General features: G+C 57.5%; 1 protein-coding gene across 1 annotated transcript in view; it reads left to right on the top strand.

Moving 5' to 3' along the window:
* LOC140396616 (inactive serine/threonine-protein kinase TEX14-like) overlaps positions 1–14,928 on the top strand; it is a 255,190-nt gene that overhangs the window by 54,903 nt on the left and 185,359 nt on the right. Inside the window, exons 7-9 of the mRNA XM_072485410.1 lie at positions 3,298–3,414; positions 3,694–3,817; positions 5,168–5,346. Of these exons, the coding sequence (XP_072341511.1) occupies positions 3,298–3,414; positions 3,694–3,817; positions 5,168–5,346 (420 nt within the window). The remainder of the gene's footprint in view (positions 1–3,297; positions 3,415–3,693; positions 3,818–5,167; positions 5,347–14,928) is intronic.

Below are 14,928 nucleotides of genomic sequence, written 5' to 3'. Positions count from 1 at the left end.
ATAGGGAAATACAACTCCTCTTGTACAAGCAGCGGGGCGGTGCGGGCAATGTGGGAGTGGGCAGACGCTGCTCTCTGCCTGGCACTCACCTGGCACCACCATCACTGACTGCACAATGTTCAGCACCATTCGCGACTCCCCAGGCACTGAATCCGTCCCTGTCCAAATGCAGCCAGACCTGGACAATATCCAGGCTCGGGGCTGACAAGGGGCAAGTTACATTCACACCACACAAGTGCCCGGCAATGACCGTCTCCTACAAGAGAGGATCTAACCATCGCCTCTTGACATTCAACTGCGTTACCATCGCTGAATTCCCACAATCCACATCCTGGGGGTTCCATTGACCAGAAACTGGACCCAGCCGCATAAACACTGCGGCTCCCAGAGCAGGTCAGAGGCTGGGAATCCTGCGGAGAGCAACTCACCTCCTGACCCCCCCCAAAGCCTGTCCACCATCGACAAGGACACAAGTCAGGAGTGTGATGGGACCCTCTCCACTTGCCTGGATGGGTGCGGCTCCCAACAACACTGGGGAAGCTCGACACCGTCCAGGACAAAGCAGCTCCCGCTCGATCGACACGCTGACCCCCACCTTCCACATCCCCTCCTCCCCCCCCCCCACCGACGCACCGCGGCAGCCGTGTGTACCGTCTACAAGATGCACGGCAGCCGCTCGCCGAGGCTCCTTCGACAGCACCTTCCAAACCCGCCACCTCTCCCACCCAGAGGGACGAGGGGCAGCAGAGGCCCGGGGAACACCCACCGCCTGCAAGTGCCCCTCCGAGCCCAGGGAAGGGGAGGGTTAGCGATGCAGTGATGGCGCTCTGGGAAGGGGAGCGTTAGCGATGCAGTGATGGCGCTCTGGGAAGGGGAGCGTTAGCGATGCAGTGATGGCGCTCTGGGAAGGGGAGCGTTAGCGATGCAGTGATGGCGCTCTGGGAAGGGGAGCGTTAGCGATGCAGTGATGGCGCTCTGGGAAGGGGAGGGTTAGCGATGCAGTGATGGCGCTCTGGGAAGGGCAGGGTTAGCGATGCAGTGATGGCGCTCTGGGAAGGGGAGCGTTAGCGATGCAGTGATGGCGCTCTGGGAAGTGCAGGGTTAGCGATGCAGTGATGGCGCTCTGGGAAGGGGAGCGTTAGCGGTGCAGTGATGGTGCTCTGGGAAGGGCAGGGTTAGCGATGCAGTGATGGCGCTCTGGGAAGGGGAGGGTTAGCGATGCAGTGATGGTGCTCTGGGAAGGGGAGGGTTAGCGATGCAGTGATGGCGCTCTGGGAAGGGCAGGGTTAGCGATGCAGTGATGGCGCTCTGGGAAGGGGAGCGTTAGCGATGCAGTGATGGCGCTCTGGGAAGTGCAGGGTTAGCGATGCAGTGATGGCGCTCTGGGAAGGGGAGCGTTAGCGGTGCAGTGATGGTGCTCTGGGAAGGGCAGGGTTAGCGATGCAGTGATGGCGCTCTGGGAAGGGGAGGGTTAGCGATGCAGTGATGGTGCTCTGGGAAGGGGAGGGTTAGCGATGCAGTGATGGTGCTCTGGGAAGGGCAGGGTTAGCGATGCAGTGATGGCGCTCTGGGAAGGGGAGCGTTAGCGATGCAGTGATGGCGCTCTGGGAAGGGGAGCGTTAGCGATGCAGTGATGGCGCTCTGGGAAGGGCAGGGTTAGCGATGCAGTGATGGCGCTCTGGGAAGGGGAGCGTTAGCGATGCAGTGATGGCGCTCTGGGAAGTGCAGGGTTAGCGATGCAGTGATGGCGCTCTGGGAAGGGGAGCGTTAGCGGTGCAGTGATGGTGCTCTGGGAAGGGCAGGGTTAGCGATGCAGTGATGGCGCTCTGGGAAGGGGAGGGTTAGCGATGCAGTGATGGTGCTCTGGGAAGGGGAGGGTTAGCGATGCAGTGATGGTGCTCTGGGAAGGGCAGGGTTAGCGATGCAGTGATGGCGCTCTGGGAAGGGCAGGGTTAGCGATGCAGTGATGGCGCTCTGGGAAGGGGAGGGTTAGCGATGCAGTGATGGCGCTCTGGGAAGGGGAGGGTTAGCGATGCAGTGATGGCGCTCTGGGAAGGGGAGGGTTAGCGATGCAGTGATGGCGCTCTGGGAAGGGGAGGGTTAGCGATGCAGTGATGGCGCTCTGGGAAGGGGAGGGTTAGCGATGCAGTGATGGCGCTCTGGGAAGGGGAGCGTTAGCGATGCAGTGATGGCGCTCTGGGAAGGGGAGGGTTAGCGATGCAGTGATGGCGCTCTGGGAAGGGCAGGGTTAGCGATGCAGTGATAGCGCTCTGGGAAGGGTTAGCGATGCAGTGATGGCGCTCTGGGAAGGGGAGGGTTAGCGATGCAGTGATGGCGCTCTGGGAAGGTGAGGGTTAGCGATGCAGTGATGGCGCTCTGGGAAGGGGAGGGTTAGCGATGCAGTGATGGCGCTCTGGGAAGGGGAGGGTTAGCGATGCAGTGATGGCGCTCTGGGAAGGGGAGGGTTAGCGATGCAGTGATGGCGCTCTGGGAAGGGGAGCGTTAGCGATGCAGTGATGGCGCTCTGGGAAGGGGAGGGTTAGCGATGCAGTGATGGCGCTCTGGGAAGGGGAGGGTTAGCGATGCAGTGATGGCGCTCTGGGAAGGGCAGGGTTAGCGATGCAGTGATGGCGCTCTGGGAAGGGGAGGGTTAGCGATGCAGTGATGGTGCTCTGGGAAGGGCAGGGTTAGCGATGCAGTGATAGCGCTCTGGGAAGGGGAGGGTTAGCGATGCAGTGATGGCGCTCTGGGAAGGGGAGGGTTAGCGATGCAGTGATGGCGCTCTGGGAAGGGCAGGGTTAGCGATGCAGTGATGACGCTCTGGGAAGGGCAGGGTTAGCGATGCAGTGATGGCGCTCTGGGAAGGGGAGGGTTAGCGATGCAGTGATAGCGCTCTGGGAAGGGGAGGGTTAGCGATGCAGTGATGGCGCTCTGGGAAGGGGAGCGTTAGCGATGCAGTGATGGCGCTCTGGGAAGGGGAGCGTTAGCGATGCAGTGGTGGCGCTCTGGGAAGGGCATGGTTAGCGATGCAGTGATGGCGCTCTGGGAAGGGGAGGGTTAGCGATGCAGTGATGGCGCTCTGGGAAGGGGAGGGTTAGCGATGCAGTGATGGCGCTCTGGGAAGGGCAGGGTTAGCGATGCAGTGATGGCGCTCTGGGAAGGGCAGGGTTAGCGATGCAGTGATGGCGTTCTGGGAAGGGCAGGGTTAGCGATGCAGTGATGGCGCTCTGGGAAGGGCAGGGTTAGCGATGCAGTGATGGCGTTGTGCTGACTCTGGTGCCTCTCTTGTTTGCTCAGTCGTGTATGGGGGAGCCAGCGAGTAACAGTCCGACAACTCAAACAGCCGTCCCACACTCACTGCAGCAAACCCCAGGGAACCATGGACCTCCTCATAGCAGAACAGGAGCATTGCAGGTACTGAGGGCAGATATCACCCTCCTCTCCTTCACCCTTTCTCACTCTGTCTCCCACCCTCGCTCCATCTCTCTCGTGCTCTCTCTCTCTCTACCTCTCACTCTCTCATTCTGTCGCTCTCTCGCCCTCTCTCTCTCTCTCTTTCACCCCCTCTCTTTCTATCTGTGTCCGTGTCTCTCTCTGTCTATCTGTCTCTGTCTCCTTCTTTGTCTCTCTCTGTCCCTCTCTCTATCTCTCTGCACAGTATGTGGAATTCTAACATGTGTTGTGTTTATGTAGCCACCTGCACCATCCTAACCTGCTGCTGCTCCTCTCTGTGTGCCTGTCGGACAACCTGGAACATGTGCACCTGGTGTACGAGAGGGTTGCGATTGGTTCTCTATACACAATTCTTCACACGAAGGTGAGACAGTGAGGTGCTGGAATCTGTGGGTGATGGAATCTGTGGGTGCTGGAATCTGTGGGTGCTGGAATCTGGGTGCTGGAATCTGTGAGTGCTGGAATCTGTGGGTGCTGGAATCTGTGGGTGCTGGAATCTCTGGGTGCTGGAATCTGTGGGTGCTGGAATCTGTGGGTGCTGGAATCTCTGGGTGCTGGAATCTCTGGGTGCTGGAATCTCTGGGTGCTGGAATCTCTGGGTGCTGGAATCTCTGGGTGCTGGAATCTCTGGGTGCTGGAATCTCTGGGTGCTGGAATCTCTGGGTGCTGGAATCTCTGGGTGCTGGAATCTCTGGATGCTGGAATCTGTGGGTGCTGGAATCTGTGGGTGCTGGAATCTGTGGGTGCTGGAATCTGTGGGTGCTGGAATCTGTGGGTGTTGGAATCTGTGTGCTGGAATTTGTGGGGGCTGGAATCTGGGTGCTGGAATCTCTGGGTGCTGGAATCTCTGGGTGCTAGAATCTGTGCGTGCTGGAATCTCGATGCTGGAATCTGGGTGCAGGAATCTCTGGGTGCTGGAATCTCTGGGTGCTGGAATCTCTGGGTGCTGGAATCTCTGGGTGCTGGAATCTCTGGGTGCTGGAATCTCTGGGTGCTGGAATCTCTGGATGCTGGAATCTCTGGGTGCTGGAATCTGTGGGTGCTGGAATCTGTGGGTGCTGGAATCTGTGGGTGCTGGAATCTGTGGGTGTTGGAATCTGTGTGCTGGAATTTGTGGGGGCTGGAATCTGGGTGCTGGAATCTCTGGGTGCTGGAATCTCTGGGTGCTAGAATCTGTGCGTGCTGGAATCTCGATGCTGGAATCTGGGTGCAGGAATCTCTGGGTGCTGGAATCTCTGGGTGCTGGAATCTCTGGGTGCTGGAATCTCTGGGTGCTGGAATCTGGGTGCTGGAATCTGGGTGCTGGAATCTGGGTGCTGGAATCTCTGGGTGCTGGAATCTCTGGGTGCTGGAATCTCTGGGTGCTGGAATCTCTGGATGCTGGAATCTCTGGATGCTGGAATCTCTGGGTGCTGGAATCTGGGTGCTGGAATCTCTGGGTGCTGGAATCTCTGGGTGCTGGAATCTCTGGGTGCTGGAATCTCTGGGTGCTGGAATCTCTGGGTGCTGGAATCTCTGGGTGCTGGAATCTCTGGGTGCTGGAATCTCCGGGTGCTGGAATCTCTGGGTGCTGGAATCTCTGGGTGCTGGAATCTCTGGGTGCTGGAATCTCTGGGTGCTGGAATCTCTGGGTGCTGGAATCTCTGGGTGCTGGAATCTCTATTGTACGGGGTGAGTGCTGACACTACTGTCATTCCTGTTTTTTCTGATGTAGAGGTGCGAGTTCCCCAGCTTTCATTCAGAGCAGATTGTGCGGCTGCTCTACCAGGTCTGTGAAGCTCTGCTGTTCCTGCACTCTCGAGGATACATCCACCGTTCCGTCACCTCTCACTCTGTGCAGCTCGTCAACATGGAGCTGGCTAAACTCTCCAACCTGGAATACATGCAGGAGAGGTAACTGTATTACCAGTGTCGCCCTATCAGAGGGAGCACGCTGTACCCGGGGGCTACACAACATCACTCCCACATTAACACACGAACACGCTCGCACACTCACTCACTCACTGACACACTCACTCACTTGTAAACTCACTCACTCACTCACGCACACTCACTTGCACACTCACTCACGCTCACTCGCACACTCACTCATGCTCACTTGCACACTCACTCACGCTCAGTCGCACACTCACTCAGTCACTCACACTGACACACTCGCAAACTCACACACTCATTACTCATTCACTCACGGGCAGCACGATGGCGCAGTGGTTAGCACTGCTGCCTCACAGCGCCGAGGTCCCAGGTTCGATCCCAGCTCTGGGTCACTGTCCGTTTGGAGTTTGCACATCCTCCCCGTGTTTGCGTGGGTTTCACCCCCACAACCCAAAGATGTGCAGGCTAGGTGGATTGGCCACACTAAATTGTTCCTTATTTGGGAAAATGAATTGGATACTCTAAACTTTAAAAAAAAATTACTCATTCACTCACTCGCACACTCACTCATTTACTCACACTGACACACACTCGCTCACTCGCTGATGGACCTCTGTGTCTATTCAGAACCCTGGATATACGTTATCCCTTCTTAATTCCAGACTGAACATTTTGGCAAAGTTATTTGAAACTTTATTCGTCAGCTTTTTAATATCCTCTCGTGATTCAATTTCAGTACAAAATTTTAGAAAATTCAAACTAGCCCTGCAGCAAGCTACTCAGATCGATTGTCTTTGGCGAATACAGTAGTTGAATTCAAAATACAATTATATTTCTTGGTAATTTCTTCGAATCAAGATGCACAGTACCAAAAATGACTGAGTGATTTAAAACAAAAAAAAATGGCAATTTTGCAAAGCAAACAGAATAGGTTTCAGAAAATAGGTTAGTGTGATCCCGGAATGAGTTTTCTCATCCCGACAACTGATCTTTTAAGGAGATTGCTATCTTTAAAGGGTTGCCCTCTTTACAGCTGTGATTGGCTTTAACTAATTTATAATCCACTCAATTCGACCAAACTGTCCGTCCGTCAATTTAAGAGATAAAGGATTTTGTAATTTTCCATACCCTGGCTTGCCAAATATGCCTCTAACATTAATTAGATGAACACAGTTTTCGAAAAGTCATTATGACCCTGACTAACTGTTACCATAGAAACGGATCTGTCCAGGCCTGGGCCGACATCTGCCTACAATGGAGTGTTTTGTCTCTGGCCTTGGATTCTGGCCAGACTCGAACACTTGCAAAATATGACCATTTTAAGTCTTATCTGGTTAATTCTGGCACACACTCAGACTCACTCGCGCACGCTCACTCACTCACACTCACTCAGTCACACACACACACACACACTCACTCGCACACTCATTTGAAAATCACGCACACACTCACTCGACACACATTGCACATGCACTCATTTACACACGCACTCCCTTGCACACACTCAGTTCCTCACACCCTCACTTGTGCACACAATCACTTGCACACACACTCGCACACAAACTCACTCACACACAAACCCAATCGCAGGCACAGTCACTCGCACACTGACACAGTGTCATATTTGCACACACACCCCTTGCGCACACACTCCCTTGCGCACACACTCCCTTGCGCTCACACTCCCTTGCACACACTCACGTGTGCACACAATCACTTGCACACACACACTCGCACACAAACTCACTCACACACAAACCCAATCGCAGGCACACTCACTCGCACACTGACACAGTGTCATATTTGCACACACACACCCCTTGCATCCACATCCCTTCCACACACACTCCCTTCCACACACACTCCCTTGCACACACACTCCCTTGCACACACTCCCTTGCACACACTCCCTTGCACACACTCCCTTGCACACACTCCCTTGCACACACTCCCTTCCACACACTCCCTTGCACACACACTCCCATGCACACACTCCCTTCCACACACACTTCCTTCCACACACACTCCCTTGCACACACTCCCTTGCACACACTCTCCCTTCCACACACTACCCCTTCCACACACACTCCCTTCCAAGCACACTCCCTTGCACACACTCCCTTGCACACACTCCCTTCCACACACACTTCCTTCCACACACACTCCCTTGCACACACTCCCTTGCACACACTCCCTTGCACACACTCCCTTGCACACACTCTCCCTTCCACACACACTCCCTTCCACACACACTCCCTTCCACACACACTCCCTTCCACACACTCAATTCCACACACTCACGTGTGCACACAATCACTTGCACACACACACACTCGCACACAAACTCACTCACACACAAACCCAATCGCAGGCACACTCACTTGCACACTGACACAGTGTCATATTTGCACACACACACCCCTTGCATCCACATCCCTTCCACACACACTCCCTTCCACACACACTCCCTTGCACACACACTCCCTTGCACACACTCCCTTGCACACACTCCCTTGCACACACACTCCCTTCCACACACACTCCCTTCCACACACACTCCCTTGCACACACTCCCTTCCACACACACTTCCTTCCACACACACTCCCTTGCACACACTCCCTTGCACACACTCCCTTGCACACACTCTCCCTTCCACACACACTCCCTTCCACACACACTCCCTTCCACACACACTCCCTTGCACACACTCAATTCCACACACACTCCCGTGTGCACACAATCACTTGCACACACACACACTCGCACACAAACTCACTCACACACAAACCCAATCGCAGGCACACTCACTCGCACACTGACACAGTGTCATATTTGCACACACACACCCCTTGCATCCACATCCCTTCCACACACACTCCCTTCCACACACACTCCCTTGCACACACTCCCTTCCACACACACTCCCTTCCACACACACTCCCTTCCACACACACTCCCTTCCACACACACTCCCTTCCACACACACTCCCTTCCACACACACTCCCTTGCACACACTCTCCCTTCCACACACTCCCCCTTCCACACACACTCCCTTCCACACACACTCCCTTGCACACACTCCCTTCCACACACACTCCCTTCCACACACACTCCCTTCCACACACACTCCCTTCCACACACACTCCCTTCCACACACACTCCCTTGCACACACTCAATTCCACACACACTCACGTGTGCACACAATCACTTGCACACACACACACTCGCACACAAACTCACTCACACACAAACCCAATCGCAGGCACACTCACTCGCACACTGACACAGTGTCATATTTGCACACACACCCCCCTTGCATCCACATCCCTTCCACACACACTCCCTTCCACACACACTCCCTTCCACACACACACCCTTCCACACACACTCCCTTGCACACACACTCCCTTGCACACACACTCCCTTGCACACACTCCCTTGCACACACTCCCTTGCACACACTCCCTTCCACACACTCCCTTCCACACACACTCTCTTCCACACACACTCCCTTCCACAAACACTCCCTTGCACACACTCCCTTCCACACACACTTCCTTCCACACACACTCCCTTGCACACACTCCCTTGCACACACACTCCCTTGCACACACTCCCTTGCACACACTCCCTTCCACACACACTTCCTTCCACACACACTCCCTTGCACACACTCCCTTGCACACACTCCCTTGCACACACTCCCTTGCACACACTCTCCCTTCCACACACACTCCCTTCCACACACACTCCCTTCCACACACACTCCCTTGCACACACTCAATTCCACACACACTCACGTGTGCACACACACACACACTCACACACAAACTCACTCACACACAAACCCAATCGCAGGCACACTCACTCGCACACTGACACAGTGTCATATTTGCACACACACACCCCTTGCATCCACATCCCTTCCACACACACTCCCTTCCACACACACTCCCTTCCACACACACACCCTTCCACACACACTCCCTTGCACACACACTCCCTTGCACACACTCCCTTGCACACACTCCCTTCCACACACACTTCCTTCCACACACACTTCCTTCCACACACACTCCCTTGCACACACTCCCTTCCACACACACTTCCTTCCACACACACTTCCTTCCACACACACTCCCTTGCACACACTCCCTTGCACACACTCTCCCTTCCACACACACTCCCTTCCACACACACTCCCTTCCACACACACTCCCTTGCACACACTCAATTCCACACACACTCACGTGTGCACACAATCACTTGCACACACACACACTCGCACACAAACTCACTCACACACAAACCCAATCGCAGGCACACTCACTCGCACACTGACACAGTGTCATATTTGCACACACACACCCCTTGCATCCACATCCCTTCCACACACACTCCCTTCCACACACACTCCCTTCCACACACACACCCTTCCACACACACTCCCTTGCACACACACTCCCTTGCACACACTCCCTTGCACACACTCCCTTCCACACACACTTCCTTCCACACACTCCCTTCCACACACACACCCTTCCACACACACACTCCCTTGCACACACTCCCTTGCACACACTCCCTTGCACACACTCTCCCTTCCACACACTCTCTCTTCCACACACACTCCCTTCCACACACTCTCCCTTCCACACACACTCCCTTGCACACACTCCCTTGCACACACTCCCTTCCACACACACTTCCTTCCACACACTCCCTTCCACACACACACCCTTCCACACACACTCCCTTGCACACACTCCCTTGCACACACTTCCTTCCACACACACTTCCTTCCACACACACTCCCTTCCACACACACTCCCTTGCACACACTCCCTTCCACACACAGTCACTTCCACACACACTGACATGTGCACACAATCACTTGCACATTGACTCACACACTCAGTCGACAGGATTTACCGAGCAAGCCGCCGTGTTATTTGGTGGTGCAGCTGGGCCCTCCAGCGGGATTTACCGACCCGCCGCCGTGAACGGGATTTCCCGGTGACTGCTTCCCTCCTCGCCGGGAAAGCCGTGTGCCGGCCCAGGACTGGGATATCCCGTTGTCTCACAAGGCAGCGGCAATGGACAAGGACGTGCCTGAGGTCAAAGTTCTAAACTGGGGGAAGGCCGATTTGAATCAGATCAGATCAGATTTGTCCAGAGTGCAGACACTTCCCTGAAAATCTGTGACAGAACAGTGGGAGACATTCAAGAAGGAAATAGGGAGAGTGCAGGGCCAATATGTTCCAATCAAGAAAAAGGGGACGAAGCAACAAATCCCGTGTGTAGATGAGGGAATTGCATTTGACGTAGTCTGCAGGACTTCAGCAAGGCTTTTGATCGGGTTCCAGATGGGAGGCTGACAGCGAAGGGAGGAGGCCCGTGGCATCCAAGGAAATTTGGCAAATTGGATCCAGAATTGGCTGAGTGGCAGGAAGCAGAGGGCGATGGTCGACGGGCGTTTTTCTGACTGGAGCCTGTGTCCAGTGGGGTCCCGCAGGGGTCAGTGTTGGGCCTTTGCTGTTTGTGGTCTATATAAATGATTCAGATATGAATGTAGGAGGGAGGATCAGTAAGTTCGCGGATGATGCGCAAATTGGCGTGGTGGTAAATAGTGAGGAGGATCGTCTTCGATTACAGGAGGGTACAGGCGGGCTGGTCAGGTGGGCTGATCAGTGGCAAATGCAGTTCAATGGGGATAAGTGTGAGGTGATGCACTTGGGCAGGGCAAACAAGGCACGGGGATACAGGATAAACGGCAGGACCCTGGGAAGCACCGAGGATCAGAGGGACCTTGGTCTGCATGTACACCCATCCCTTAAGGTAGCAGAGCCAGTGGACACAGTGGTTAAGAGGCCTGTGGTAAACTTGCCTTTATTAGCCGAGGCGGAGAGTTTGAGAGCCGGGAGGTTATGCTGGAACTGTATAAATCGTTGGTTAGGCCACAGCGAGAGCATTGTGGGCAGTTCTGGAATCCACATTACAGGAGGGAGGTGATCGCCACTGGAAAGGCTGCAGAGGAGATTTACCAGGATGCTGCCTGGGCTGGAGAGTGTTAGTTATGAAGAGAGATTGGACAGACTGGGGCTGTTTTCCTTGGAGCAGAGGAGACTGAGGGGGGACGAGACTGAGATGTATAAAATTATGAGGGACACGGATAGAGTCGACAGGAAGAAACGTTTCCCCTTGGCGGAGGGATCAGTGACCAGGGGGCAGAGATTTAAGGTGAGGGGCAGGAGGTTTCGAGGGGATGTGAGGAAGTGGAGAGGGGGGAGGGAGTCTGGAACTCGCTGCCTGAAAGGGGGGTGGAGGCAGAGACCCTCAGGACATTTCAGAAGGATTTAGAGGTGCGCTTGCGATCCCAGGGCAGACACGGCTCTGGGACAAGTGCTGGGAAATGGGACTAGAATGGTTAGGTGGTTGTTTCTGACCAGTACAGACTGGATGGGCTGAAGGGTCTGTTCTGTGCTGTGGCTCCCTGTGACTCACACACTCACTCACACACTCACTCACACACTCATTGACAGACTCATGCTCACACTCCATTACACGGTCACACGTGCACTTACACACTTGCATACTCACACTCACTTGCTAACATTCACTGGCCCACTCGATTTCACGGACACACACTTACACACTTGCGTACTCATTCACTCGCACATTCTCGATTACAGTCACGCGCACACGCTCGGTTACACAGTCACACACACTCTTGATTCCCAGGATGCACACTTACTCACACTTACACACTCATTCATTTGCACACTTACTCTCACACTTCATTATACGGCCATACGTTCACTCACATTTGCATTCCCTGTCACTTTCACACTCACTAGCACACTCACCACCTCACACACTCACACACTCAATTACACGATGACACACTCAAACTCATGTGCAAACAAACACAAAAACGTTCACGCTCACACTCACACTCGTGGTTACATGGTCACTCACGCGCTCAAACTCTTGCTCACTTGCACGTTCACTCGCACACTCTCGATTGCACAGTTGCACACTCACTCAGCCTTGCACACTCTTTCAATCACACACTCACTCATGAAGTCCCACGGTGCAGGGACCAGGGCCCCTCGGTGTATGGACTCCCGGGGAAGGGCCCCACGGTACAGGGACTCCCGGGGAAAGGCCCCACGGTGCAGGGACACCCGGGGAAGGGTCCCACGGTGCAGGGACTCCCGGGGAAGGGCCCCACGGAGCAGGGACTCCCGGGGAAGGGCCCCACAGTGCAGGGACTCCCGGGGAAGGGCCCCACGGTGCAGGGACACCCAGGGAAGGGTCCCACGGTGCAGGGACTCTCGGGGAAGGGCCCCACGGTGCAGGGACTCCCGGGGAAGGGCCCCACGGTGCAGGGACACCCAGGGAAGGGTCCCACGGTGCAGGGACTCTCGGGGAAGGGCCCCATGGTGCAGGGACACCAGGGGAAGGGCCCCACGGTGCAGGCACTCCCGGGGAAGGGCCCCACGGTGCAGGGACCAGGGGAAGGGTCCCACGGTGCAGGGACTCCCGGGGAAGGGCCCCACGGTGCAGGGACTTCTGGGGGAGGGTCCCACTGTACAGGGACCAGGGGAAGGGCCCCACGGTGCAGGGACACCAGGGGAAGGGTCCCACGGTGCAGGGACCAGGGGAAGGGTCCCATGGTGCAGGGACCAGGGGAAGGGCCCCACGGTGCAGGGACACCAGGGGAAGGGTCACACGGTGCAGGGACCAGGGGAAGGGTCCCATGGTGCAGGGACCAGGGGGAGGGTCCCACGGTGCAGGAACGCCTGGGGAAGGGCCCCATGGTGCACGGACACCAGGGGAAGGGCCCCACGGTGCAGGGACACCAGGGGGAGGGTCCCACGGTGCAGGGTCAGCAGGGGAAGGGCCCCACGGTGCAGGGACCCCTGAGGAAAGGGCCCCACGGTGCAGGGACACCAGGGGAAGGGTCCCACGGTGCAGGGACCAGGGCCCCTCGGTGTACGGACTCTCGGGGAAGGGCCCCACGGTGCAGGAACGCCTGGGGAAGGGCCCCATGGTGCACGGACACCAGGGTAGGGTCCCACGGTGCAGGAACGCCTGGGGAAGGGCCCCACGGTGCAGGGACACCAGGGGAAGGGTCCCACGGTGCAGGGAGACCAGGGGAAGGGCCCCACGGTGCAGGGACTCCCGGGGAAGGGTCCCACGGTGCAGGGACCAGGGCCCCTCGGTGTACGGACTCTCGGGGAAGGGCCCCACGGTACAGGGAGACCAGGGGAAGGGCCCCACGGTGCAGGGACACCCGGGGAAGGGCCCCACGGTGCAGGGACACCCGGGGAAGGGCCCCACGGTGCAGGGACCATGGGAAGGGTCCCACGGTGCAGGGACCAGGGGAAGGGTCCCACGGTGCAGGGACTCCTGGGGAAGGGCCCCACGGTGCAGGGACCAGGGGAAGGGCCCCACGGTGCAGGGACACCAGAGGAAAGGGCCCCACGGTGCAGGGACACCAGGGGGAGGGTCCCACGGTGCAGGAACGCCTGGGGAAGGGCCCCACGGTGCAGGGACTCCTGAGGAAAGGGCCCCACGGTGCAGGGACACCAGGGGAAGGGTCCCACGGCGCAGGCACTCCTGGGGAAGGGCCCCACGGTGCAGGGACACCAGAGGAAAGGGTCCCACGGTGCAGGAACGCCAGGGGAAGGGCCCCACGGTGCAGGGACTCCTGAGGAAAGGGCCCCACGGTGCAGGGACACCAGGGGAAGGGTCCCACGGTGCAGGCACTCCCGGGGAAGGGCCCCACGGTGCAGGCACTCCTGGGGAAGGGCCCCACGGTGCAGGGACTCCCGGGGAAGGGCCCCACGGCGCAGGCACTCCCGGGGAAGGGCCCCACGGTGCAGGGACTCCCGGGGAAGGGCCCCACGGCGCAGGCACTCCTGGGGAAGGGCCCCACGGTGCAGGAACACCAGGGGAAGGGTCCCACGGTGCAGGGACGCCCGGGGAAGGGTCCCACGGTGCAGGGACGCCCGGGGAAGGGTCCCACGGTGCAGGGACGCCGGGGAAGGGCCCCTCGGTGTACGGACTCTCGGGGAAGGGTCCCACGGTGCAGGGACGCCGGGGAAGGGCCCCACGGTGCAGGGACTCCCGGGGAAGGGCCCCACGGTGCAGGGACTCCCGGGGAAGGGTCCCACGGTGCAGGGACTCCTGGGGAAGGGTCCCACGGTGCAGGGACTCCTGGGGAAGGGCCCCACGGTGCAGGGACTCCTGGGGAAGGGTCCCACGGTGCAGGGACTTCCGGGGAAGGGTCCCACGGTGCAGGGACTCCTGGGGAAGGGTCCCACGGTGCAGGGACTCCTGGGGAAGGGCCCCACGGTGCAGGGACTCCTGGGGAAGGGTCCCACGGTGCAGGGACTTCCGGGGAAGGGCCCCACGGTGCAGGGACTCCTGAGGAAAGGGCCCCACGGTGCAGGGACACCAGGGGAAGGGTCCCACGGCGCAGGCACTCCTGGGGAAGGGCCCCACGGTGCAGGCACACCAGGGGAAGGGCCCCACGGTGTAGGGACACCAGGGAAAGGGCCCCACGGTGCAGGGACGCCCGGGGAAGGG

The sequence above is a fragment of the Scyliorhinus torazame genome, chromosome 19 (genome assembly GCF_047496885.1).
Source record: "Scyliorhinus torazame isolate Kashiwa2021f chromosome 19, sScyTor2.1, whole genome shotgun sequence".
In the NCBI taxonomy this organism is placed as follows: domain Eukaryota; kingdom Metazoa; phylum Chordata; class Chondrichthyes; order Carcharhiniformes; family Scyliorhinidae; genus Scyliorhinus; species Scyliorhinus torazame.
The sequence above is the reverse complement of the archived record's forward strand: the minus strand, read 5'-3'. Positions and strand labels throughout refer to the sequence as shown.